This window comes from Lutra lutra, chromosome 9 (assembly GCF_902655055.1).
Source record: "Lutra lutra chromosome 9, mLutLut1.2, whole genome shotgun sequence".
Taxonomy (NCBI): Eukaryota; Metazoa; Chordata; class Mammalia; order Carnivora; family Mustelidae; genus Lutra; species Lutra lutra.
This window is the reverse complement of record NC_062286.1, coordinates 35,185,864-35,212,581: the sequence shown is the minus strand read 5'-3', so window position 1 is coordinate 35,212,581 and position 26,718 is coordinate 35,185,864. Positions and strand designations below refer to the sequence as shown.

General features: G+C 47.4%; 1 protein-coding gene across 6 annotated transcripts in view; it reads right to left on the bottom strand.

Moving 5' to 3' along the window:
• Window positions 1–8,433: 8,433 nt before the first annotated feature.
• Window positions 8,434–26,718, bottom strand: part of MTA3 (metastasis associated 1 family member 3) — a 171,908-nt gene continuing 153,623 nt past the window's right edge. For 3 of the 6 annotated variants that reach the window (XR_007129960.1, XR_007129961.1, XR_007129963.1), the window contains exons 16-19: window positions 26,284–26,430; window positions 20,642–20,701; window positions 12,739–12,812; window positions 8,434–11,951 (exon numbers count right to left, since the gene is read on the bottom strand). Coding sequence is in view for 2 of the 6 variants with exons in the window: in XM_047744621.1 (XP_047600577.1) it covers window positions 19,079–19,086; window positions 20,642–20,701; window positions 26,284–26,430 (215 nt within the window). In the remaining 4 variants the exon portion in view is untranslated. Of the gene's footprint in view, window positions 11,952–12,738; window positions 12,813–19,063; window positions 19,087–20,641; window positions 20,702–26,283; window positions 26,431–26,718 lie in introns of those variants that run through there. The other 3 variants (XR_007129962.1, XM_047744621.1, XM_047744622.1) reach the window with 3 other exon arrangements.

Here is a 26,718-nt window from a genome sequence, read left to right as displayed (position 1 = left end):
AGAGGTCTGAGGAGGGAGAAGGGCAATCAGAGATCCCCAAGAGAGGGGGCAAGGCTGCACAGGGCAGGACTGTGGGGCTTCTGGAAAGCCCCATGTTCCCACCCAAAGAGGCTAGTGGCAGGAATTTCTGCAGGACTAGCACAGCGAGGTGGTCTCTTTGCCACCTGGGGTCACTGGCTGTGGCCAAGGGAGTTGGAGTGGGGGGTGCTGACTCCCACATGAGTTGATGATGCACCAGAGAATCTGTGGAGCAAGGGTGATCACGATGGGGGCGCCACAGAGTGGATGTTGAGGGGAGGAGTGAGGGACCCAGGACCCAGGATGGGACCAATGGATCATAGATCCTGGTGGTTTCTGAGGGGGGATGAGGGGCGGCTAAAACTGTTGTATTGCCAGGTGGATTGGTGGGAACAATGCACGGGGTGAGGGGAGAGAGGGAGGGCGAAGAGGCCAGGCTGTGGGAAGCTTTGAAATCAGCCCAATAGCACAGCAGTGGTTTGGGGCAAGGCCTACCTCTGAGTCTTCAAGATCAAAATCAAGATCAAGATCAAGAATGAGGATGGGGAGGAGGGACTGCAGCAAGGACCTGAGTCAAGTTCTCCAGGCATGACCTTCACAGTGGGGAGCCATGGGGTCTGGAAGCAGGGGTTCGCTGAGCACCCACAGGGGAGTGTGAAGTGTCCCATACTGGAGGGACCAGTAAGGGAGTATCTCAGGGTGAGCATCTCAGGGTGTGCATGGATGTGGCTGGTGGGGGAAGCCCCCCAGGGACGAGATTTCCATTTAAGCTCAAAACCAGAGCCTGCCTGCCAGAGAGGGGCCTGAAGATGTGTTTAGTTTGTTTGTCATTTAAATAAATGTTTTTGTAACTAGTTGCCAGTGTTTAAAATTCAAGAGATTTCATATCAAATTTTGGATATTGAGCTTCTCTTTTAAAAAATCAGAATTTCTGGGGCGCCTGGGTGGCTCAGTGGGTTAAAGCCTCTGCCTTCGGCTCAGGTCATGATCCCAGGGTCCTGGGATTGAGCCCTGCAGTGGGCTCTCTGCTCAGTGGGGTGCCTGCTTCCTCCTCTCTCTCTGCCTGCCTCTCTGCCTACTTGTGATCTCTGTCAAATAAATAAATAAAATCTTAAAAAAGAAAATCAGAATTTCTGGCCGCATGAGACCATTTCCTGGAGCTCGGTAGTGGCTGCTGCCCCGTGGACAGGGTACACCTGCTCATTCACTCCAGTTCACCCAGACCAGCTTGTCCTCAAGCCCAGAGGACCCAGCTCCAGCCAGGCCACCGGACCCACCCCAGGCTCAGCGTTCCCACGACAAAGTCCCGCCGCGTGCGGCCACTAGGTGGCAGCTCTCCCTCCTTGTTATCTCGCGATCAGTTTCCTAAGCAAGTGACTCCAAGAAGGTCGCTGCTGGGGAAACTCAGCGGGGCTTCCGATGAGCCTGCAGGACAGTCAGGTTGCTGCCTAGTTGCCTGTGCATGGGCCCTGGTGCACGAGCAAGCAGGGGCACGTGTGGCGGGCTGGACAGGGCGTGGGCGTGGGTCCCCATCCTGCCCACCTCCTGAGCTATGCAAAGCCTCTGCCTTTCCCTGGGCCACTCTGTGCCTCTGTGAAATGAGTATGGTCACTTTTAGGTTCTGCCCTGTGAGCCAGAATGAGATGCAGAGAGGGTTGGTCTATCAACTGATGAAAGGCCAGTGACCGCCCCACCTTGAACACAGTCCTGGTCCTGAGAGCACCTTCCCAGCTCCTGGGGCGGGGGGGGGGGGGGGCTCCACTGCTACTCCCTTATGGGAGCACACAGCAAGTGCCAGCTGCTGCCCAGCCTGATTATGAGCCCCTCCACGTCCCCCCCACCTCCCAGGGAGGGAAGGGGTCGAAGGGAACAGGGAGAAGGGTCTCAGGCAAGGGTCTTAGAAGGATGGCTGCACACCAGCCCGTTCCAGGGAGGCTTCCCCAGAGGGGAAGCCCCTGGAGGGTTCCTGCTTGGCCCTGCTCTCCGCCCCCCCCCCCCCCGCCCACCCCTTGAGGCAGCAGCAGGGGGGTAGGGAAGATGGAGGAACTGGAAGGCAGAACACAAGCCCTGAGACTGATGCCCCTACAGGGTCACTGAGGGTTCTTAGGTCCTTTATACTCTCAAGCAACAGCAAGGAACTCCCACCCAGGCAGGAGCAAGCCCATGGGGCTCACAGAGCCCAGGGAGAGCTGAACAACCACACACCGGCCAGCAGCCACGCAGGCGCCTCTCCCCCATTCCCAGGCATTGCCAGGGGCGGCCTCCTCCTGGCTCATCTCCTCCCAACTCCAAATTCAAGGACGCATCTCTGGTAGCTTGAACTAGGCCAGAGTGTGAGTGTTGATGTCGCCCCACGAATCAGCACATGCTCCCGGCCCCCTTCCTCCTGATGGGGGTGCTCCCCAGCACCACCTGGCTGAGCCTAGCGCCTAGCCCTCATGGGCGACCACAGCTCCTGGATGAATTTTGAGGAGAAGCTGATCTTTTGTCCTGTGCTTACCTGTGTTCTAAACTATTAGTTCAGAGGAAGTGTGTCTTCCAGGTAGACCAGACAGCAGCTGCCACCGGCGACGGCGACGTCAGGCCAACACACGTCCCTGGACCTCCGTTGCCTCATCAGGCCAACACACGTCCCTGGGCCTCCGTTGCCTCATCTATAATACGGAAGTGAGTCATTTCTACCTCAAGAGTTGTGGGCATTTAGTGAAAGTGCTCTGTAAGGTTCTGGATGCACATGAATCATCACCTCCTTCTCTGCAGTTCTTCTTGGCCAGCCTGACCATCCCCGGCTCACCCCCGACTCCCCTACCCCCACCCCCCTCCCCCGCACTGCCCTCTACCTCAGGGCTTTTGAAATTCCAGCTTGTGTGTGACTGCCGCTCTCCTGCCTGGCTTCTGAGGCAGAGCCACCCCACCCCAGTCTGGGCCTGGGTCATGAGGGGTCAACAGCTTCACCCCAGGCACCAACTCTCATTGCTCCTGGTTGCCCGGCTTGGCTTTGAGTTGACTCCATGTGAAAGTGATGCCATGATTAGTAATATCTGCCAAGGACCTCGGAAGTAGAAGTCGCTCACCTGCTGCAGAGCTGCCGTTCTCATCTCCCTCCCTCTCTGTGCGTGCTTATGGGCTCACTTAGCGCCACATCTCAGCCACAGGTCAGGTCCTCCGAGCATGAGCACATGAGCAAAGGCTGTGGGGCAGAAGGGCTTGGGCCAGGAGCCCAATCCTAGAAGCCTGGGCTGGACATCACTTGCCCATGAGCTACTGAGTTGAATGCCTGGGTCTTAATAGGGAGGCAGATTGGGAAAAATCCAGGTATGCTGCTCTACCCCTCCCCACCCCACCCTTCCAAAAAGAGAAGAGAGTTCTTCCCCCATGGACTGTGAGGAGAAGATATATATATATATATAATTTTATATATAATAAATATATTTATAATATAGAAATATATATTTATAATATAGAAATATATAATATTATAAATATATTATATTATATATAATTTTATATAAAAATTATATTTATATATTTATAAATTTATATGTATATAAACATATTATTACTTTTTAAAGACTATTTATTTATTTATTTATTTGAGAGAGGGAATGAGCAGGGTCCTGCTCAGTGAGAGGCCTGTTTCTCCCTCTCCCACTCCCCCTGCTTGTGTTCCCTCTCTCGCTATCTCAGAGTCAAGTGAATAAATGAAATCTTACAAAAAAAAAGATTTATTTGAGAGAAAGAGAGAGAAACAGAGAGAGTGCAAGGTGGGAGGGGGAAGGGGGCAGAGAGAGAGAGTCTTAAGCAGACTCAGTGCAGAGTGCCATCAGGCTTGATCTCAGGACCTGGATCACAACCTGGGCCAAAATCATGAGTCAGATGCTTAACCGACTGTGCCACACAGGCGTCCCGTCCCACTATAACTTTTTTTTTTTTTTTTAAGATTTTATTTATTTATTTGACAGAGAGAGAGATCACAAGTAGGCAGAGAGGCAGGCAGAGAAAGAGGGAAGCAGGCTCCCGGCCGAGCAGAGAGCCCAATGTGGGGCTTGGGCCCAGGACCCTGAGATCATGACCCAAGCCAAAGGCAGAGGCTTAACCCACTCAGCCACCCAGGCGCCCCGTGTCATTTCTTTTATAAAAAAGATCCCTTTTTAAAAGATTTTATTTATTTGAGAGAAAGAGGGAGAGAGAGAGAGCACAAGTGGGGGTGGGGCAAAGTAAGGGGAGAGGGTAAAGCAGGCTCCCAGCTGAGCAGGGCGCCCAACTCAGGGCTTGATCCCAAGAGCCTGGGATCATGACCTGAGCAGAAGGCAGATGCCTAACGACTGAGCCACCCAGGTGCCTGCAACTTTACTTCTTTGATTTGAATCTAGCAACACGGAGGCAAATGGTTTTTGATTAGAGATCCATATCACTTATTCATGGGTTTTATTAATACACAGGCATTTATGGGCGCCTGGGTGGCTCAGTGGGTTAAGCCTCTGCCTTCGGCTCGGGTCATGATCTCAGGGTCCTGGGATGGAGTCCCACGTCGGGCACTCTGCTCAGCAGGGAGCCTGCTTCCTCCTCTCTCTCTCTGCCTGCCTCTCTGCCTGCTTGTGATCTCTGTCAAATAAATAAATAAAATCTAAAAAAAAAAAATACACAGGCATTTATGACCTAATCCAAATTTACAGACTCTCTTTGAAATCAAAGGACAGGGAAGGACAGGAACTTGGCTCCACGTTTAGCATGAAGTCTACTTGTCCCTCCCCCTCTATTCCTCTCTTGATTGTTTGTGCACTCTTTCTCTCTCTAAAATAAACAAGTTAAAAAAAAAAAAAGGGCAGTAACTTGAAGCCACATGTAGAAGTAAAGACTTTAGGGCAACTGGTGGCTCAGTCAGTTAAGTGGCTGCCTTCAGCTCAGGTCATGTTCCCAGTGTCCTGGAATCAAGCCCCACATTGGGCTCCTGATCAGCAGGGAGGCTGCTTCTTCCTCTCCCTCTGCCTTCCCTGCCCCCCACTGCCACTCACTCTCCTCTCTCTCATGCCCTCTGTCTCTGTCTCTCTCAGTCAAATAAATAAAATCTTGAAAAAAAGTAAAGATCTCAATAAAGGTAGATACATAAATACATGGGTACTTATTCAAGGCAGTATTGTCATTTTTAATATTTTATTTATTTGTCAGAGAGAAACGAGATCATGACCTGTCTGAAGGTATGGCTCAGTCGGGTTAAGCCACCAGCTCTTGATTTCAGCTCAGGGTCTTGGGATCAAGCCCGACATAGGGCTCCCTGCTCAGCACAGAGTCAGATTGTCTCTCTCCCTCTGCTCCTCCTCTTGCACATGCTCTCTCTCTCTTTCTCTCTCTCAAGTAAATAAAATCTTAAAAAAATCAAAAAAAGCCAAACCAGAAAATTCATAAAACTGTGTAAATGAAACAATACAGTTTTAAACAACCCATGGGTCCAAGAAGAAATCATAGGATACGGGGCACCTGGGTGGCTCAGTCGTTGTCTGCCTTTGGCTTGGGTCATGGTCCCAGGGTCCTGGGATCGAGCCCCACATCTGGCTCCCTGCACAGCAGGGAGCCTGCTTCTCCCTCTCCCACTTCCCTTACTTGTGTTCCCTTTCTCACTGTCTCTCTCTCTGTTAAATAAATAAATAAAATCTTTTAAAAAATCATAGGAAAAATAAGAAAATCCTTAGAGATGAATGAAAATGAGAACAATTAAAAATAAAAATAGAACTACCATATGATCTAGCAATTCCACTTCTGGATATTTACTCAAAGGAAACAAACTCACTCTAAAAAAAAAAATCTGCACCCCCCCCACACTTGCTGTAGCATTATTTACAATATCTAAGACTTGGAAACAACCTAAGTGTCCACTGAGAGATGAATGGATAAGGAAAACATGCACGGGGGCGCCTGGGTGGCTCAGTGGGTTAAAGCCTCTGCCTTCGGCTCAGGTCATGATCTCCGGGTCCTGGGATCGAGCCCCACATGGGGCTCTCTGCTCGGCGGGGAGCCTGCTTCCTCCTCTCTCTCTGCCTGCCTCTCTGCCAACTTGTGATCTCTATCTGTCAAATAAATAAATAAAAATCTTTAAAAAAAAAAAAAAAAAGCCTCTGCCTTCGGCTCAGGTCATGATCCCAGGGTCCTGGGATTGAGCCCTGCAGTGGGCTCTTTGCTCAGCGAGGAGCCTGCTTTCTCTCTCCCTCCCCACGCCTGCCTCTCTGCCTACTTGGTATCTCTACCTGTCCAATAAATAAATAAAATCTTAAAAAAAAAAAAAAAAAGAAAACATGCTCACACTACAGGAATATTATTCAGCCACAACAAGAAGGAAATGTTGCTATTTGTGAGAACATGGATGGACCTTGACAGCATTATGCTAAAATAAATTAGAGAAAGACAAATACTATACAATCTCACTTATATATGGAATCTAAAGACAAAACAATACAAACAAACAAACAAAACAACAACAAAACCAACCAAACTCATAGATACAGAGAACAGATTAGTTGTTGCCAGCCAGTGGTGAGAGGTAGGGAGTGAGAGGACAGGTGAAGTTGGTCAAAAAGTACAAACTTCCAGTCATAAGAGAAACAAGTCCTGGGGATGTTATTTATAGCTTGGTGACTATACTTAAATACTGCCTTGTATATTTGAAAGTTACGAAGAGAGTAAGTTCCCATAAGGAAAAACAAAAAACTTGTAACCATGTGTGGTGTTGGCTATTAACTAAACTTACTGTGGTGAACATTTTGTGATATGTACATGTATCTATGACTGTGTTGTACATCTAAAATTAATGCAATTTTATATATCAATTACTTCTCAATTAAAAAAAAAAAAGAAAACTTAGCAAAGAAAACGAAACACCTAGCTGTAAGGAGGCGCCTCTCTCCCTCCAGTGTCCCTGCAAGCACAGTGGGGATCCCAGACCGGCATCCCCTCTAAGCAGATGAGCTTGTCCCAGAGCAATCCCGCACAAGGCCTGCTAAAATAGAGTGTTTAAATAAGATCTAGAGTTTCACAGATAATACTCAAGATGTCTAGGCTTCAATCAAAAGCATTCGACGAACATACCAAGAACCAGCAAATTCTCAGCTTGAAAGGAAAATCAACAGATTGTCAACATTGCGATGTCACAGACATGAGAATTGTCTAACAAGGATTTTAAGGCATTCATCATAAAAATGCTTCAGTGAGCAATTGTGAACACACTTGAGACGATGAAAAAAAAAATTCTCAGTGAGGGCTGCTGTGTTCCATCTTGAGAGGTCTCCCTCCTTCTACAAAACCTTCCCTGACCGAGTCCTGCCTTCCTGAGCCCTCCATCCCGGAATTCCTGCCAGAACAGACAACTGCCTCGATTACAAGCCTCCTGGTCTCTGGTGACCCTATGTGTGTACGTCTTGCTTCTTTAGTGAAACTCTGGAAGGAAACTTGATATCTCTCTCTCTCTTATTTTAATTTATTTATCTTATTAATTTTTTGAGAGAGAGAGAGAGGTAGAGAGAGTGCACGGGTCGGGAGGTGGAGAAGTCGAGGGAGAGGGAGGGAGAGACTCTCAGGCAGGCTCCACGCTCAGCACGGAGCCCACCACGGGGCTCAATCCCAGGACCGTGAGATCATGACCAGAGCCGAAATCAAGAGTCAGACGCTCAACCAAGTGAGCACCCCCCACCCCCACCTCTTTGAAAACCATCTCTCACAAATCCTGGCAAACAGGGGTCCCAAGCAGGCGTCCTTCACAGACTGGGGCTGAAGGTCCCAAGGGAAGCTACACAGGCTCTAGCACAGCCCTGGGGACACAGTCTGCACCACAAACAGGTGTGAAGCAGTAAAATACACAACAGACTCATTTTTACCAAGCAGGTTTCAACACTCAGGGCACTCAGGAAACAGGGGAGAATGCCCGCCGTTGGGATCAGGCTCTCTCTCCCTTTACAAAAACTCCGACATTTCTCTTCTACTTACAGGCCTGAGAAGAAGGTGCTGGACTTCCATCTGTGTGACATGCAGCTCCTGGGTCCGCTTCACCTGCTCTGGAGCCTCGCTCTCACCTGGGGGCCAGCACTGGGCACAGCAGTGTGAGAGTGGTGGATGGGGGAGGGCTGCTCCTCCTACCTCCGGGGGAGGGGACAAGGGTCCAAGGCCACCTCCCTTCAGGAAACGCCCATGTCCTCAGGATGTGGCTGATGAGCCCACAAAAGAAAATGCAGACCCTAGGGATAGGTGTCTGAGAGTCTCAGGGTGGCTGGGGAAGGTCAGCCTCACTGGGCTGGTCTGTGAGCTACGCAGGGGGATAGGGAACCCAAGATGAGGAGCATCTGCTGCTGCGGGCTGGTCCAAGCACACACACAGCCTCGCCTCACAGCAGAGCCACCATCCCAGCAAAGGACAGCATCAAACCAGACATGATCTCCAGAAATTTATTGGAAACACAACACAAATTGATTAGTAGATGGTACCTACTTACAGACAGTCCACAGTAATACCACGCTCTGAATGAATTATCCTGGGAAAACACTCATGACCGCTGATGTATGGTCTGGGCTAGTGCTCTCTGGCAGGGCAAATCAGAAATTGAGGGCAGAGGAACAGAGGGGAGGGATGGACAGAAAACTGGGACATGGCTTTCCTGAGGGGAATGGCAAGGGGTTGCTAAACAGGTAAATTCCCCCAAAAGAAAACAGGGACGACTACTGAGAATAAGGCTTTACCCCTCCCTCCCAAAGATGTTTTCCTCTCTAGGTGAGTGATCTGCAGAACCTCCATGGGGCCTGCATCTCCCCTCAGCGGGGTCTTAGGATAGCACAGGGCAGACACGCCAGGCTGGGCCTGACACAGAGCAGACCGAGGCCACACCCAATGCAGCCTGCCTACGCTCAGACTCCTTCTCTACCTCCACCCCCTGCTCTGAGTGGCAGGGGCGTGCTTGTCCCAGGACCCCAGCTCAGCTGGCTTCCAGCCGAGTTGAACTAAGAGGCTCCTGAAGAACCTATAGGGCATGAAAAAAGAAGAAGCCAGGCTATTTCTCCCCACACCTGCCTGGGGGTTGTTTCCAGCAGCCTCCATGCCTCCTTGAGGCCCCAGGTCCCACCAGATAGGCCTTGGTCCCCTGTTCCTCCCAGGGGCCCTAATCCCTGCGCTCTGGTAATGTGGCCTCTACCAGCCTCCGGGGGGTGGCCGCTTCCCGCTGTTGTTCCCCACCTGAGTTGGGCCTCTTCTTGCTGTGTTCAATAATTCTCTGGATGAAAACCCCTGTTTTAAATATTGGGAGTGGCTGTGTGTCCCTGGTTGGATGCTGACTGACAGAAACCGGGCTGTGGGCAACGTGGAGCTGTGAGAGGTGGGCTGAAAACCAGTCTGTCCTCTTTTGCACCATCTCTAGGGGTGGGCAGGTGGTGAGGCAGAGTGGGAAGATGGCTTGTGAGCTTCTGTGTCCTCATCCAAGGGAGCGTAGACCAGGCTCAGCACAGCGCCTCCGGGTAAAGCTGCCATGGGCCGTGCAGACAGACCCCGCATGTCCTCCCCACAAGTGCGCTGCACCTGGTGACATGTCCCCAGCACACTCCATGGAGGCACTGTGGCCCCAGGAAGGGGGTGGCTGGGAAACCCTCTCACACCAAGCACTCAGAACGGCCAAGGCAAATGTTAGAGGCTCCTGGGTGTCGTCCCTCTATTCCCTCGAGTGTTCAGTTAGAATGCTGGGGAGCCTCCTCTTTGTAGGACGGGGCTGCAGAACCAGGAGCTCTTACTACAAGGTGCAGGAAGAGCTTTCTCGGTACACGCGGCTCAGAACAAGCTGCACTTTTGCCAGAGCTCAGTGTGAACTACACCTAGGGTAAGGGACTCCCTGTTCTCCCTGTAGACAGGGGTTGGCCTCAATCTCCAAGTCTCCTGGGCCTGGGTGAGGAGGGCCTCTCCCAAAAGGCGGAGAAGCTTGGCAGCAGGGACACGGAAGTGGACTTTTCTGTAATCAACAGTGACATTTCACAGGGTCAGGAGAGGGCGGGCAAGGGCCAGGGAGCCATTGTACCTTCTATGTCTATGTGAGACAGTAAACCCTGGGCAGGACATGCAGACAGCCTTCCCGTGTCTTTCTTTAGAAAGAACACACCATGTGGCGTGTGATGCAGAGAGCCAGCTGCCTCCTCTCCCTGGGTCTTTTCAGAGGGGCTTCTTTCTGGGGAACCCTAAGGGCGATGCCTGTCACCTCCGCCCTACTCACTGGGCACCTCTAACACAGGGCAAGACTCAGAACAGCCCCAAGAGTTGGCAGTGGTGAGAACAGCCCCAGGTCATCCTTGCCAGAGCCAAAGATGAGAAGCAATGCCTTGGAAGAGAAACCATGCTAGCTGCAAAACAGGAGAAGGAGAAGGCAGCTTGAGCTCTGGGCATCGCCGACAGTCATCATCCATCACGTTCTCTTTGCTGAGCTGAACCCAGCCTCTGAGGATCTGGGCATCTACAGTGTCATTGTTATTTTAATGAGACCTCACTCTGCTGGGGGGCAGGGGGTGGGGGGCTGGGGAGTGTCAACTCAATTGTAGTCATTCTGTCCTGCAACCACCTGGCTGTTTGTCCATCGGCTACAGACCCCAGGGGCAGCTCTAAGGCCAGACTCCGGTTTCCTTTCACGGTGCTGTGAGCCTGTGCCCTGCAGCCTGTCCCTATAAATGGAGGACAAGGGAGTGGCCAGGCTCCCATCAGTTCAGGGGAGTTGTGGGGGCACTAAGTTATTCACACGCCTGAAGCTGTGTGCACAGAGCTGCAGAATGGCCAGCCTGTGGGGCCAGCAAGGGCTGGTGCTGAGGGCAGAGAGGAAAAGCCCAAAGCCAGTAAAAACTGGGTCACAGGCACATCTCTGGGGGCCTAGGCACGTGTGTTCACAGAATGTCTGGGCTGGAAGGGTGGGGAGCTCGTGGTGTCAGATATACACACTCACCTGCAAACACACGTCTCTCATTTCACCCTCCGAGGCCAAACAGATTTCATCTGCTTAAAATAAACCTGGGTGATTTGTGACTCGTTGAAGGACTAACCTGGTGGCAGTTGCTCGGCGGCTGGCTTGGCTGTCAGGGAACAGGGCAGTATGCGAATGGCTTGTCACAGTGATATACACTCAGCTCGGTTTCAACACCTGCTTTTGCTTGGGCTGTCTGGGACCAGGCAGCACCTAGTAGAACACCAGCCTCTCCAACAATAAAATACAGATGATATGAAGTGTTCGCAGGCTTACTGAAGAAGATTTTCTTATTTTTTTGTCAGAATCTCATAATTCTGTACCTAGGAAGGGTAGAGGAGGGGAAGCCAAATATAGGATAGAGGGGTGATAGCAAAACTTCCCCATTAAAAAAAAAAATGAAGATGAAACCTATTGAGAAAAAGCCAAGTGACAGTAATGGTAAGGAGAGGAGAATATCATGAACTGGATAAACACTGGCACTTTTCTTAAGAAAAATCCATTCAGAAAGCGGCCATGTCCCTCCCGTAGACCATCATGGCACTGACAATAGGGCTGAGCTGACGCATGCAGGGCAGCAGCAGCTCTGAGCTCTTAGGCGCTCCGCTGCCCGAGGAGCCGCAGTGCCTGGGAACGGAGTGTTGGAGAAGGAGGAGACTGAGGGCCCCCTTGTCCCCTCCATTTTCAGGCAGGTCCCGCTATGGGACAGTGAAGTCTCTGAGAGGAAAGCAAGGTGACACTGATTCACACATGGAGACGCGGCTTTGGGGACGTGCACTCCCACAGTTTCTTCCCCTGCCCCACCGAGTCTCCAGGGGGCACATGTGTAGGTCTCCCACTGAAATGTGCTGGAAATGGGGCTGCCTCCTTCCCAGGCACGGCTGTGAACATCAGCAGGACAGTGTAGCGAGTCTTGGCTTATAGTATGAAATAGGGTTAGCTCAGTCCGACACGCAGCATGTGAGTTCTGGAGAAGGAGAGAAATGGGGTCAAAGTTAAAGCAGTTCTGCCAGAGGAGGCAAGGTGAGATCAAGGACCAGAGTCAGCCCTCCCACCCACAACGTCGCAAACATCAAGGAAAGGCAGTCAGGCATTAATTCAAATAAAAGCTCACAGGGTAGTTTGAGGTTGGACCAAAGGGAGGTCTAATGGAGGCCAAGAAAATACATGAATGACATTGAAGTATGTTGAAAGCTGGGTTTGGGATGGGCAGGTGTGGTGATTACAGCCAAGGCGTACAGCACACCAGGCAGGTGCTGGTACGCTTATCAAACCTACATCACAGGCCGTCCCTGACCAGATACTAAGGAACGGGGGGCACAGTTAGCCCGGAGGAGACACAACGTGATCTGAGGTAACCATGATTAATCACAGTAATGTGGGCACTCAGAGGTTAGGAACACCTTTTCCTGTAGGACAGGAATGAATCTCGACCCCACACTGTGTCACAGTGGCCCTCATTCCCACCCCCTCCACCTCCCCGCAAAACCTTCAACTCTCCTTCCCAGAGTTGGTTGTCTAGAGATTCTCAATAGAAATAAATAAATGAAAAGCAGAAGTGCCTGCAAAGCGTATCAGTACCATCTGGTGTTACCCATTAGGTTGTGAAACCTTTTGTTTGGTTATTGGGGAAGTGGCTAGGAGGGAAGTGGGGGTTGTTTGCTGAGATGGGACCAGGTGCCCCAGCCAAGGGAGTGCTCGGACATTCTCTCCCATCACACTCTGCAACCAGGAGAGGACGCAGGGGTGCTCACCTTCACAGCCTCCCGCCATCCTGAGGAAGGTCTGCAGGATGGAACAGAGCTGGGCCTTCACTTCATGAGCCTTTCTAGAATAGGGGAGATATATGTACAGAGCCTGGTATTTGATAGGGCTCAGCAAATATGTGCTAAATAAAAACCCAGATAATTCAGTTTTGGAGTCAGGCTAACCTTTGTTTCATTGAGCCTACTGTGGGTTATGTAACTGCATTATTTAACGATTTTCACAGGAACCTTGTGAGCACCAGAAAGGTTAGGAACTTGTTCAAGGTCACACAGTGAATAAGTTGAGGATTTGGACCCCGATCTTCTTAATTCAGGACAAGATTTCCCTATTACCCCAAGCTGCCCCATTTTCCATCCATCCCAGTAAGAGCATACTATCCTCATCAGTGTCTAAGTGAAGGGTTATGTATGGGTCAGAACCTCCAGGGTTTCTTAGAAGGCTCTCTCTCTTTTTTCTTTTTGTGGGGGTTGGGAGTGTGCTCTGGTTTTGCCCAGCCCCTGTGGAATCAAGCCACCTGCAGGAACAGCCACTTGTAATCATTTCCCGAGTTTCTGATCTGTTTCAGTAAATTGTGCTTCCTTTTATTTTGGCTAAACTTACCTGCTTGTGTTTCAAAAGCAACCCTCTAGCATCCAGGTTGACACCAGCCTTCTTCACATTGGCCGTGGTTTTAAGTTGAGATAGGTCACCTGCCTGCCTTCCTGGCTGAAGAATCCCAGTGCTTCCCATCTGCCCTTGTCAGGCTATCACTGCACTGCCCCCCCGCTCGGAGCTTTCTCATCCCCACTTTATTTCCTTGAAGCAAGGAACAAGTGCCACATGCAGGGCCCAATGCAGAGGACCCAGCACAGCAGAGAACCCCTGGAGGCAAAGAGAACCCTTTCTCAGGTCTCCTTACTAGATGATGTAGCCCATACCATTTCTCCTTTTTGCTTGTAAATTCTCAAAAGCATTCATTCCATTTGCTACTTTTGTCTATACTAACCCTGATTCATAAGCACTAGTTTTCTTACAAAAATTTCCTCTGGGTTTCACTATTCAGAAGTACTTCATGTCCATGGACTTGGAGATTCTGCACTCTAGCTAACCAGTGCAACGAAAGCCACCTTCTTGAATCCAGCTGCTGGATTCTGAGTTCAATTCCCTCCCTGCTGCAACCCAGAGGAGAAACCACCATCAGAATTTTGGAGGCTGGAAAGCAGACACCTGAGTGACAAGACTATGCACTCGAGAAAGCTAGACCTGAAGCTAGCCGTGAGGAAAGCCGAGAACCCAATCTGCACAAAGGGTCCTCAGATGGTTCAGGAATTAACACCAGAGACTGCTGGCAGTGAGGAAGGGAGACTGAAGGATGCAGATGAGTTGTTGAGCCGTTTGAGAAACAGGCAGACCCTTAGAAGCCCTCCCCCGACTCCATACTTCCAGGCAATTACCTGCTTGCCACAAGTCTGAGTGTGTGTCCTCTGAAGAGGATCCCAAAGAGGGTCCCACTCACAGGGGACATCAGGCAACAAGCACACTGACGGCAGGGCTGGCTACTCCAAAATTGAGGAACCAAGTGAACAGACACCTCATGTGTAGTGAGACCTTCAGTGTTCTTCCCATTTAGCTCCAGGAAGCACGCCGCTAAACCTTAAACTCTGGGGGAAGGGACTTTCTATGGTCTAGGGTTTGTGCCCCCATAAAATTCCTATCTTGAAATCCTAATGCCCAAGGTGATGGCATTGGGAGGGAAGACCTTTGGGAAGTGCTTAGGTCATGAGGGTGTAAAGAGACCCCACAGAGTTCCCTAGCCCCTTCCATCATGTGAGGACACAGAGAGAAGTCAGCAGTCTGAAACCTGGAAGAGGGCTTTCACCAGAACCCAACTATGCCAGCTCCCTGATCTTGAACTTCCCAGGGCCTAAACTGTGAGAAATAAATCTCTGTTGTTTACAAGTAATCCATCTGGGGGTGCCTGGGTGGCTCAGTGGGTTAAGCTTCTGCCTTTGGCTCAGGTCATGATCCCAGGGTCCTGGGATCGAGCCCTACATCGGGCTCCCTGCTCAGTGGGGAGCCTGCTTCTCCCTCTCCCTCTGCTGCTCCCCCTGCTTGTGTGCACGCTCTCTCTTTCTCTGTGAAATAAGTAAATAAAATCTTAAGACAGGTGGTCCATCTGCAGCATTTTGTTATAGCATCCTGAACAGAAGACGATAGATGACAGATGGTAAGAATCTTCTCTGGGAAACGTGGCCAGCCCATGACAGCAGACCTGGAAAGAGTGGGATTTGGGCAGCGCAACAAAGAGCCCAGCCTGAGCACCATATCATGAAGTGCACTTCAGGCTCCACCCACGAGCCGGGCACAGAGCTTTCGATCTAATTTTCGTCTCCTACTCTTAAACATCAGTAGACGACCAGAGGTCATCAGGGAAAAACCTCCAACATAAATGTCAGAGACCAAGCAAAGAACAAAGAGAAGAATTAAAACTGGAGGAAATAGACCATCACAGAGAAGAGAATTTAAAAAACAGAAAACACTATCATTAAATATCTTCAGGGGAGTAAGAAAAGATAGAGTATCCATGAAACACAAACAGTATGCCATTAAAAAAAAATTGAGGGGCATTTGGTTGGCTCAATTGGAGGAGCATATGACTCAATTACAGGGTCATGAGTTTAAGGCCCCATGTCGGATGTAGATTACGTAAGTAAATAAATAAAAATAAACTTAATTTTTTAAAAGATTTTATTTATTTGACAGAGACCACAAGTAGGCAGAGAGGCAGGCAGAGAGAAAGAGAGAGAGAGGAGGAAGTAGGCTTCCTGCCGAGCAGCGAGCCCGATGTGGGGCTCGATCCCAAGACCCTGGGATTATGACCCAAGCCAAAGGCAGAGGCTTTAACCCACTGAGCCACCCAGGCACCCCAATTTTTTTTAATTGAGAGAACTGAGGGGAGTTGACAGAGAGCTTACAGAAAGATTGAAGAGTTCTATATTCTATAATGGTGGGCTAATTTATATCGGACTAACCCTCCAGCCAATAATAGTAATATACTCTGGATAAAATAAAAAAACAAAAAACAAAAAACAACTGCTGGAAGGTTCTGGAGAGCAACCAGAAATCAGGCAAAAAATGGAGAGGCTATGATCCTTGAAAAAAAGGTGAGATTCGATGAGATCCACCCCTAACTGGCTTTTTCTTTGAGGACACTTCCATGCAGTCCAAAAGGATTATGGCTCAAGCAGAAAACTGCAGTCTAACTGGGCGGAGGAATCAGGGAGAGTCCAGAGTCTGAGGCTGCCAGTGTAGCTGGGAATACAGGAGGAGATCCTGGGAAGAAAGAGGGCAGGGAAAGGGAAGCCACCAAATGTATACATACATTCCCCTCAAATCACCGGCTGATTCTGGAACTATGCATTCATGAGGTGGGACTCCAAGAAGCCCAGTGGAAACAACAGCTGAAAAGCTAAAAATGGCTGAGGAGCAACCTCAGCAGCTGTCTACTGCTGGCAAGACAAAATTTGCCAAGTAGGAGGGATTGGGCAAACAACTTCGTCTTTCCACTGAAATCTCATGGGATGAAGAACAAACCTGAAATAAACCAGACCTATTAAAGCTTTAAAACAAGCCTCCCCAGAATCAAGGTGACCTGCCAATTTAATGGCTTGCTAGCATAAAACACAATGCCCTGCAAAAGAAAATAGCAAAATCCAGAGTCTCTACAACTTATCATCCACACTGACCAGTATTCATTAAAAATTAACAGACTGAGGGGTATCTGGTGGCTCAGTGGGGTATGTGTCTGACTCTCAATCTCAGCTCAGGTCTTGATCTCAGGGTTGTGAGTTTAAGCCCTACTTAAAAAAAAAAAAAAAAAATTAACAGATTGAGCAAACCATCCAGAGAAAAAACTCAGCAGAAAATGACTAACGGATGATTCAGATGTTAGAATTAGCAGATATGGATTTAAAATATTCATTATAAGTTTGTTAAAGAATCTATAAAAAAAGATGAATACAGGGGCGCCTGGGTGGCTCAGTCGTTCAGCGTCTGCCTTTGGCTCAGGTCATGATCCTGGGGTCCTGAGATCGAGTCCCACATTGGACTCCTTGTTCAGCAGGAAGCCTGCTTCTCCCTCTCCCACTCCCACCTGCTTGTGTTCCTTCTCTCACTGTGTCTCTGTCAAATAAATAAATAAATAAATTTTTTTAAAAATACTCATCTTTTTAAAAAAGGGTAACAAGATGGTATATTTTAGGAGAAATATAAAAGAACTAAATGGAAATTCTAAAACTGAGAAATACAAAATGTGAAATGAACAATTTGTTAGATGGGATTAATAGCAAATTCAGTACAGCAGGGGTCCCTGGCTGGCTGTCAGTAGAGCATGCAACTTGTGATCTTGGGGTCGTGGGTTCCAGCTGCATATTGGGCGTAGAGTTTACTTAAAAAAAAAATACTTCAGAAGAAAGAATCAATGAACTTGAAGATCTCTGAAAGTTATTAAAACTGTTAAAGCATATGTACTATATGAGTCCATTTATATAAAATTCTAGAAAATGTAAACTAATCTGTGGTGACAAAAAGCATATCAGTGGTCACCTGAGAGAGGTGGGGGAGATGGGATGGGTAGGAGGGTAGACTATAAAGGGGTACGAGAATATTTTTGAGGGTGATGGATAAGTTTACTAAGTGGATAATGGATAGGTAATTGATTGTTGTGGTTTCCTGGTGCATACATACGTTATTCTTATCAAGTTGTATATTTTAAATATGTGTAGTTGAGGGGTGCCTGGGTGGTTCAGTCGGTTAAGTGATTTTGGCTCAGGTCATGATATCAAGGATCATGAGATGCAGCCCCATGTCAGGCTCTGCACTCAGATGGGATTCTGCTTGAGATTCTCTGTCTTTCCCTCTCCCACTGCCCCTCCCCCTACTCATGAGCACAAGTGTGCGCTCTCTCTCTCTCTCTCTAAAATAAATAAATATATAAATAAAATCTTGTTTAAAAATAAGAAATATATGTAGTTGAATGTCAATTATGCCTCAATAAAGCTGTTTTAAAAAAGAAATGATAATAGAAAATAACTTTTTAGGATTTTTAAAAATCTGCTGGAGTACCACGTGCTGGCTTTAGAGATACTACATAAGAATCATTCTGAGTTTAATAAAACTAGAAAAAAAATTGGGGCACCTGGGTAGTTCAGTGGGTTAAGCCTCTGCCTTCGGCTCAGGTCATGATCTCGGGTCCTGGAATTGAGCCCTGCATCAGGCTCTCTGCTCAAGGAGGGAGCCTATTTCCCCCTCTCTCTCTGCCTGCCTCTCTGCCTACTTGTGATCTCTCTCTCTCTGTGTCTAATAAATAAATAAAATCTTAAAAAAAAAACTAGAAAAAATAATTTAAAAATAACTCTGAAAGAACAGGAGAAAAAAATAGTGTGGTCATATTAATACCGGACAAAATAGACTTCAAGATAAGGAGTACTAACAGAGCTAAAAAGAATTATTTCACAGTGATAAAAAGGTAAAAAAGACATAAAAGTTCTGATTACATATATCACCAATAACAGAATTTCAAAATACTGAGGCAAAAATTGACAGAATAAAGGGAGAAATAGACAAATCTGGTTGGAATATAAAATTGAACCTCTCCCAGAAAGAGAGCAAAAGAAAGAGAAGAAAAAAAAACAAAAACCACGGAGGAAGAGAAGTGGAGAGAAGAAAGAGAATCGGAGGACCAGCACAAGAGGTCCAATGTCCAATATCTTTTTTTTTTAACTGTTTGAATCTTTTTTTTTTTTAAAGATTTTATTTATTTATTTGACAGACAGAGATCACAAGTAGGCAGAAAGGCAGGCAGAGAGAGAGAGAGGGGGAAGCAGGCTCCATGCTGAGCAGAGAGCCCGATGTGGGGCTTGATGCCAGAACCTTGGGATCATGACCTGAGCCGAAGGCAGAGGCTTTAACCCACTGAGCCACTCAGGTGCCCCCAATGTCCAGTATCTTGATCCTTTCTTCTATGGACTGATTCCAGATGCCTTGAATGTGGTCAACCCTGTTTTCCCAGGACTCACTCTCAGCCTTGCTCTCTGGCTGCCCTGGGGAGGGGCTCCCAGAGGCACGCAGGGAAGCTGCAATCAGACTGTCATGGAAATAGTCTTCTCAGATTATCCTCTTCAGGCACCTCCATTTAACAAAGTTGCCTTCAAGCTTGCTCCTCAGTTTTACATTAATTACTTTTTGCATTCATTTATATGTAAATAATTGTTGATAAAAATAAATATTTGGTTGAGGGAGGAAAATGCATAGATTATAACTCAGATGTTTTCTGAGCTTAAAGAGTACTCAGTCATCTGGAAGGAAAAACAGGAAACAGGAAAAGAAAATAATAATGAGCAAGGTTGGGAAGCTTAAAATGAACCCAGTGGGGGGTCGCCGAATCAACTAGACTGTGACAAATCTTTCCATTTCCACTGCCCTGGGGGGCCTCCAGATTCAGAATACTTCTCACTTCCACACCGGGACCCAAAAAGACTCTCCCCCGGGCATCAAGGTCTAATACTGATGTCTCAAGGGCTTTCTCAGACATATGTGCCAGCTCTTTGGAAGGATGGGTCACACTTCTATGGAAGAGTTGTTTCTCAGGGACTGAATCTCCTTCCTCTGCTCTCTTCCTTGCTCTCTTTTCCCAAGCATCTACTCTTCCCCATAAAAAACCTGGGACCTTGCTCTCAAGTTAGAGGTTCATTTTCTTTCTCAGAGATTCACCCTCCACACGTCAGTGAGAATGGGAATACACTGGGAGAGGTTGGTTAAAAATGTTTTCTCTAATGTTCTTTGCAGGCAAACAAAGACACTTTATTGAGGGGGATCCTTGAGCAACTACCATGGACTTTCTGTCATGCTTCTATGGCTCAGAGGGTGTCACATCTAGACCTCTTCCAGGTTCACACACTAACTACATCCCTCAGGAACAGGATAAAAGCATTCTCTGGGAGCAACTGATGTTAGTAAGCCCAGGAACGGTCCCAAGGGTGGCCCATATGGCATCCTTCCAGAATATTCCAGAACACCAAGTTGTTAATTACTCATGCCTAATGCATTTGGGTCTGTTTTTCTCTACAACACCACCCCTGTGGCTTCACAGTATGAGCGAACATCCGCTGCCCTCACATAATGCTTATTGAAGTCCTGAAACTCTAGATATACTAGGTACTCTGCTATAATTACTTCACATTCAATAAACCCTGGGGCCATAATGATCCATTAGAAAATACTGGAAAAAAAAATTCAAAGTCACTTTTTCTGTGAAACCAGGTTATAACATTATATCTTGAGACAAGGAGATCAGAGGCGAGTCAGGGGCACTCGATGTTCTTCCACCAACAATATTTTGGAAGATTAAAAAATAAAACAAAAAACTGTAGTTTTTTGAAAGGATATAAAAATGTTGACAGAAGGCGGCCTGGGCCCAAGCATGCCTAGGAATGCCATCAGCTGTTGCTGGCAGTCTATTTTTACTGGGATTTGTGAAGACAGCAGATGCATTCCCAGAGCTCTCTCACTGGTACAATGGACCTCATCACCACCCATTTCTCAGAGTTGGGAGGCGAACAGTTGGAGCTGTTGAATCACTGATTCAGAAACAAGTCATCCAAAGGACAGTCTTCACACCCCAGATCATAATATTGTACTTAAAGGCATCCACACTGGATACCCTCTTCAGAGGGGACTCAGAAAAATGATATTACTCAATGTGGAAAACAAGGAAAAAAATTTAGATCTACAGTGTATTCACACACCCCAGGGGAAATAAGCCAGAAGAAAGCAGATTAAAAAGGAGTTTATTGTACAATTCATCAGTTTCCTTGGCTCAGGTGTCCTGACTCTGTCCCACTGAAAACTCACCTCTTTCCTGAGCCAGTTGCTCTGGTTTTTCTGACACTGAGTCCTGCTTCAGTAGTACCCCTGGGACAAAAACCATATCATCTCAGAAAAATATGGAAAGGGCACACCTCCATTTGATGTCCCCTCAGTCGTATGACTACAAAACAGAAGTTGCTCTCCAGGGTCCCCATTTGATAAAGACAGAGACATAGCAGGTGATCAACCTGTCCCTGGGCACCTGGGCTGTGGAAAGGAAGATGGCTGATAGGCAGGGAGGACCAGGGCATTATCTTAAGGGGTCAGGAGGGAATGAGAGATGCCCGGACAGCCCATCCGCCCCTCTCCTCCTCAGACTTCTTCTGACTCAGCCTTCCCTCTGAAAAAGATGCCACTGTCTCAGGATGATGAAGTTCCCTCCCCTCTCCGGTAGGGTCTCTGATTGCAGGAGCCCTCTTTATCAAACTAATTTTCTGTCTTCAGGAAATAACTTCAAATAACTTAATCAAAGGCAATTTCTCTTTACAGATACTGGGCTCTTTTAATGTGCAAAAATGCTTTGGAACATACCCATTTACTTTCAAGCAAACCCATGAGTCATTTTTTGAAAATCATATTTTTAAGTAAAAAAATAGATGTGGTTATAAGAAAAGTGTTGACATTTTATTTACATACAGTCCACATATGACTACAAAAACTTTGGTTGATATCTTAACAATTTTCAAAATAAAACTTTAGCAATAGCTCCTTTAAAGGGTGGAGGCAGGGGTGCCTGGGTTCCTGGATGGCTCACTGGGTTAAAGCCTCTGCTTTTGGTTCAGGTCATGATCCCAGAGTCCTGGGATCGAGCCCCAGCATCGGGCTTTCTGCTCAGTGGGGAGCCCGCTCACCACCCCTACCCATCTCTCTGCCTACTTGTGATCTCTGTCAAATAAATAAAATATTTTTAAAAAATAAATAAATAGGGGCGCCTGGGTGGCTCAGTGGGTTAGGCCGCTGCCTTCGGCTCAGGTCATGATCCCAGGTCCTGGGTTCGAGCCCCACATTGGGCTTTCTGCTCAGCAGGGAGCCTGCTTCCTCCTCTCTCTCTGCCTGCCTCTCTGCTTACTTGTGATTTCTCTCTGTCAAATAAATAAATAAAATCTTTAAAAATAAATAAATAAATAAATAAATAAAGGGTGGGAGGCAACAGACTCTTTGCACTTAATGAATATCTACCATGAATCAGAGTTGATGCTGGGTACCATATAATTTAACTTAAACATGTTTCACCTTTAGGTGATTCTGTGAATCTTCTCTTATTTCTTTTTTCCTCCTCTTTCTCCGACACTAATAAAGTTCTTATGCTCTCCATTCTAGAAAAAGTAGGGGGTGTGCTATGGACAGAAGAGCTTCAGAGAGGCAGGAAATGGAAGGAAAGCTTTAATCAGACAACCCTGGCTTATAACTCACAGGCTAAGCACAGAAAAATACCTGCTATGTTCCTCTCTGTATTTCCAAACACACACCCATCTCCAATACACAGAAAACATGAATGTCTCCCAGGTACTTGCTGCACTCAGCACACAAATCTGGGTCCTTATTCACCTGTTGGAAACAACCCTGGATGGAAGCTGAAATCTCATCTCTGCTGTTAGCTAGCAGAGTGGCTGTAAGCAAATCCCTTAACCTCTTTGGGCTTGGGTTTTTTCACTATTAAAATGCAGGTTGTAACACCTACCTCATAGGGAGTTTCGGAGATTAAGTGGTCTAAAGTAGGTGAAATATTTTTAACCGATATCACAACTCCATTAAGGCAAATGAAATTTGTACTTTACAGAGGAGAAAACAGGTTTAAAGAAATTAAGTGATTCACCCAAGGCCACACAGGAAGTAATCAGAGTAGTCGGCAGTTAATCCCACCTGATTCCAAACACTGGGAGGTACTTTTTTCCCCCATGGCACAGATAAATTCAATTTCCCCTGCTTCCCTCTCTTTTGGGCTCTCAGACACGGAAAGACCTTCCAGTAATTGCTCTCCTATCCCCATTGACCTCAGGGCCTTTGCTATCCACAGACACACAGAGTCAACCAAATGGGTCAAATGCAGTAGGTACTTGGTTTGCTGGCAATAAGAACATCGTCAAAGCATCCGTGAGTCAGAAAAGGAGACAGGATTTGGAAGGCACATGACAGCATGTGGCACACCAGTGGACCAATAGCTTGACAGGAAAGAATGAGGTGTAGGGGACTGGGAAGGGACTAAGTAGATCTCTGTTTTGAAATTTCATTTTTCCTGTCATTACTGACCCCAAATAACGAGGCCTCTTATGTATGCAGACTCTGTTTTCACCTTCGGAGCTTAAGTTCCAATAGGGCTGTCACAAAGGGGTATGTGTGGCCAGGGACTGTGGGTTACACTTAACAGGGGACACAGAGGACTCCCAACCACCAGGAAGGGGCCAGGACCTGACAAAAGTCTGACTTTGAGGAAGATGATAAGAATGTGTCCATCATTTTTTTTTTTTTAAACGTCAGGTAAAAATCCTTTCTACCAACAGGAATCCAGAGCCTCTTTTCCCATCATTGTGAACCTCCAACTGGAGGTAGAGGCTGAGTGCAGGGGGCGAGCCACTGAGAAGGGGACTGGAAGCCCTAAAGCCAAGAGACCTGGGTATTTCCGCACAATCAGATTTTCTTTCCAGTTAAATTAGTTCTGTCCATCAACATCCTGTTTGGTGTGCTTGTCTGTCGGACACGTTGATAATTAAGTAGCAACGCTAATTGATTTTATGACTGGATCACACAGGGCGAGGCTTTTCCATGAATTTGTATTCATCAATTCCAGTAAATGACGGTATTGACTATCCCATGAAAACTCACTATCAGCCTAATATTTTTTTTCTAGTCCTTTGAGTTCACCTTGGAAACTCAGGTTTAGTTTGGATCCTATATCCCGAGGAAATAAGAAACAGACCCTATCCCAAGGAAAAGCTCCACCAGGAATACAGAAGTGGGAACATGTTCTGCAATGTGTGTTTCCATCACATTTGTCTCTCAGCCCCACATCCATCCATCTAAACTCAGCCTGGGCGATGCGGGGGCTGGGACCCTGCAGACACACGGCTCTTTGGCCATATGGCTCCCTGATGCGCCAGCAGGGGGCGCCAGAGGGAGCCTGCACGGCAAGACGGTGAAGACGCTTCCTCTGTCCTGTTCCCCTCAGCCTCACGGCCCTCTGTTGCTTGTTCCGTTCCCCGCTTTCCCTCTCGCTCCGAAACCAGCCTCGTCACACCTGCTGCACCTGCCAGCAGCGCCTTCCCTCAGGGGCCTCAGTTCTCGCTCCTCCCACCTCCTTGAGCCTCCGGCAAAAGGAAGAACCCCCAAGACTTCATCCCCAACCTTGGGGATGGCGGTCGCTTCCTATGCCCCCCACCATGTTCCTGTTCACCTCTCCTGTCCTCCAATACCTGTCCTATTGACTTCATAAGTTAAATTAGCTGTAATTTCTCTGCTTTCTACTTTGCTGACTCATAACATCAAGCACCTACTAAGTTCCAGGCACTGTGCTAAGCAGTAGAAATACAATGTTTTGAAAGCAGTTAAATTCTCTGACGTCCTAGAACCTTCTGTCATGTGAATCAAATGAGATAACACAGGTAAGGTAACATGTCATCAGCCTTCCAAGCCGGGAGAGCAAAGACAGAAGGGTGTGAAGAAAAAGGTTTTTCTTCCTTCCCTCCTTCCTTCCTCCCTCCCATCCTTCCTCCCTCTCTCTCTCTCTCTTTCTTTCTTTTAATTTATTTATTAGAGAGAGAGAGAGAATGGGGCGGGGGAGGGCAGAGGCAGAGGGAGAAGCAGACTCCCTGCTGAGCAGGGAGCCTGATACGGGCATCAATCCCAGGACCCTGGAATCATGACCCGAGCCGAAGGCAGACAGACACCCAACCAACTGAGCCACCCAGGCCCTCCCAAAGAGGTGTTTCAACCCCTAAGTCTCTTCAGAAAATGAGATGGATGTCTTTTCCTCAACAAGTTTGAAGGTCTCAGTTAACATAACCCCAGGGATTCACTGCATGCCCTGGTCACTTCTCCCGTTTGGAGCAGAGAAGCAATGACCTTGCAGCAACAATCTTAGAAGGAAATGGAACAAACAGCCCTAGAGAGGGGATACCATGAGGTGGCCTTTTTTAGAAATTCTAAGGATACAGGTACCTGTGATGAAAGAGCAATGCAAGCTGTCATGAGGAGCTAGGACTGGGGCCTGGAGTGACTGTGACCATAGGGCACAAGTGGAAAAAGATAGTAGAGAGCTGCTCTTCCAACTCTTGTCACACCTTACCCTAACGTGTGTATTGTACGTGTATATGTATGAACCAGAACTTTATTTCTGTTTTCTGCGGTTGGACAGTACATACCTCCAGAGACCAGGGAGGTGATGACATGGAAAAGAAAGATTCCTGATTCCATTTAAGCCTGAATCCAAAAGCCCCAGGCTGTGGGCAAGAAAAAGCTGGGAAGAAATCCAGTCTAGAAATTTAGAAGTTTTGACACAATCTGTCCTTAGTCTTCTATTGTCTAGATATCAGATGTATTGTGGCAAGGATGGCCAATGTCATGTCCTTGTTTAGCAAAGAAGTATTTCTGCAAGACTTCTGTGTAGCTAAATTCTTGAAAGCCATATCTGTAACAACACTGATATCCTATAAATGCAAATTAAACTCTTCACCCTCAATTGTTTATTCATTTTGACATCACTATGACCATGAAAAGTCATACTGAAGGAAAACAACCATGGGAAAGTATTACTAAGAGGTCCATTTCACATCCTTGCTCTAGGGCCTCATTATAACTAATTTACTGTCACTGAAGGAATTTAGAGGCCCTGAAGACATGAAAAGCCTGGAGAGAGTTTTACTCATAAATAAATGCCAACATTTAAACCACCAAGACAGCTTCAAATTCTAGGCCTATTGAAATGGACAATATATACTGCTTGGATGATTTATTATGCTTGTGTTTATAGTCCAAAAGGGAAGATAATTCAATTCCACCTGAAGAGTCATTATGTGGCCCAATCCCAAGGGAAGTACTTGGGATAAGACGTGATATTTCTCAGCTTTCCCATTTCAAACAAATTATTATTTCTGTATTTAAGACATCACCCAGGCAATTCCCTTCATGACCTGTAGCACTCTGGAGCAATTAAAAAAAAAATCTTATAAGATAAAAGAGGTAAGGAACAGATGCCAAATCCAAAATGATCCACAGAACACCGAAGATCGCCCAGAGAGCACGGCTGCCTCAGACGTAAGGTGAAATCATCCCTTCTGCTCAAGAAAACATAAATGAGCAGTGAGCGGGCATCCAGCAAACACATTATCACCCAGCAGAGACAACCTGATAAATACAGACTTCCTCTCCAAACAGGCCTCCTCACAGGGAATGTGGGCCAAAAGGTCCCTTTTGAGGAGACGGTGAGGTCGTACCACTTGGCAAAATGTCTTCCATCACGGCACACGGCAGCCTTCCCTCTTATCCCCTCACCGCACATTCAGTTCAACTAGAGGGTAGAAGAACCTGTTTGCTACACGTCTTGGATTGGGTAGAGGACATGCTCTGAGCGGACAAGGGTAGAGAGGCCCTGGCCTATGAGCTCAGCGCCCAGAATTCCTGGGCTTACATACCATCCAGGCCATTGTGATGACTGTAGTTTCTTTTCCCCAAAATGCTCAAAGACGTGTGATTCGGGGTGGCTAGCATCCGCTTGGTAGTGGGGGTTTGCAGGCTTGGCGTAGTTCGAATTACATTAGGTTTCTTCGAAGGATGGATCTCTGGCAGGGGGAGAAAAGGTTTCTCAACTCAGAACATGGTATTAAAAACCTCTGTGCGCACTTACATTGCCTAATAAGCACACATCTTACTTCTTAATGAGCTTGAGAGTCAGTTCCTTATGTCCCAGCCTGTTTTCCCAAGGACTTGCATAATGAATCAGCTTCAAGTGCTGTTACCATGGCTTTACTTATCAAAAGTGAGCTGCTGCTTCCTCTGGGGAGCTCTGAGCTTCACCGTTGGGGGACAAGCAATGAAAACAACAACCAAAAACGCCACTTGCACTTCAG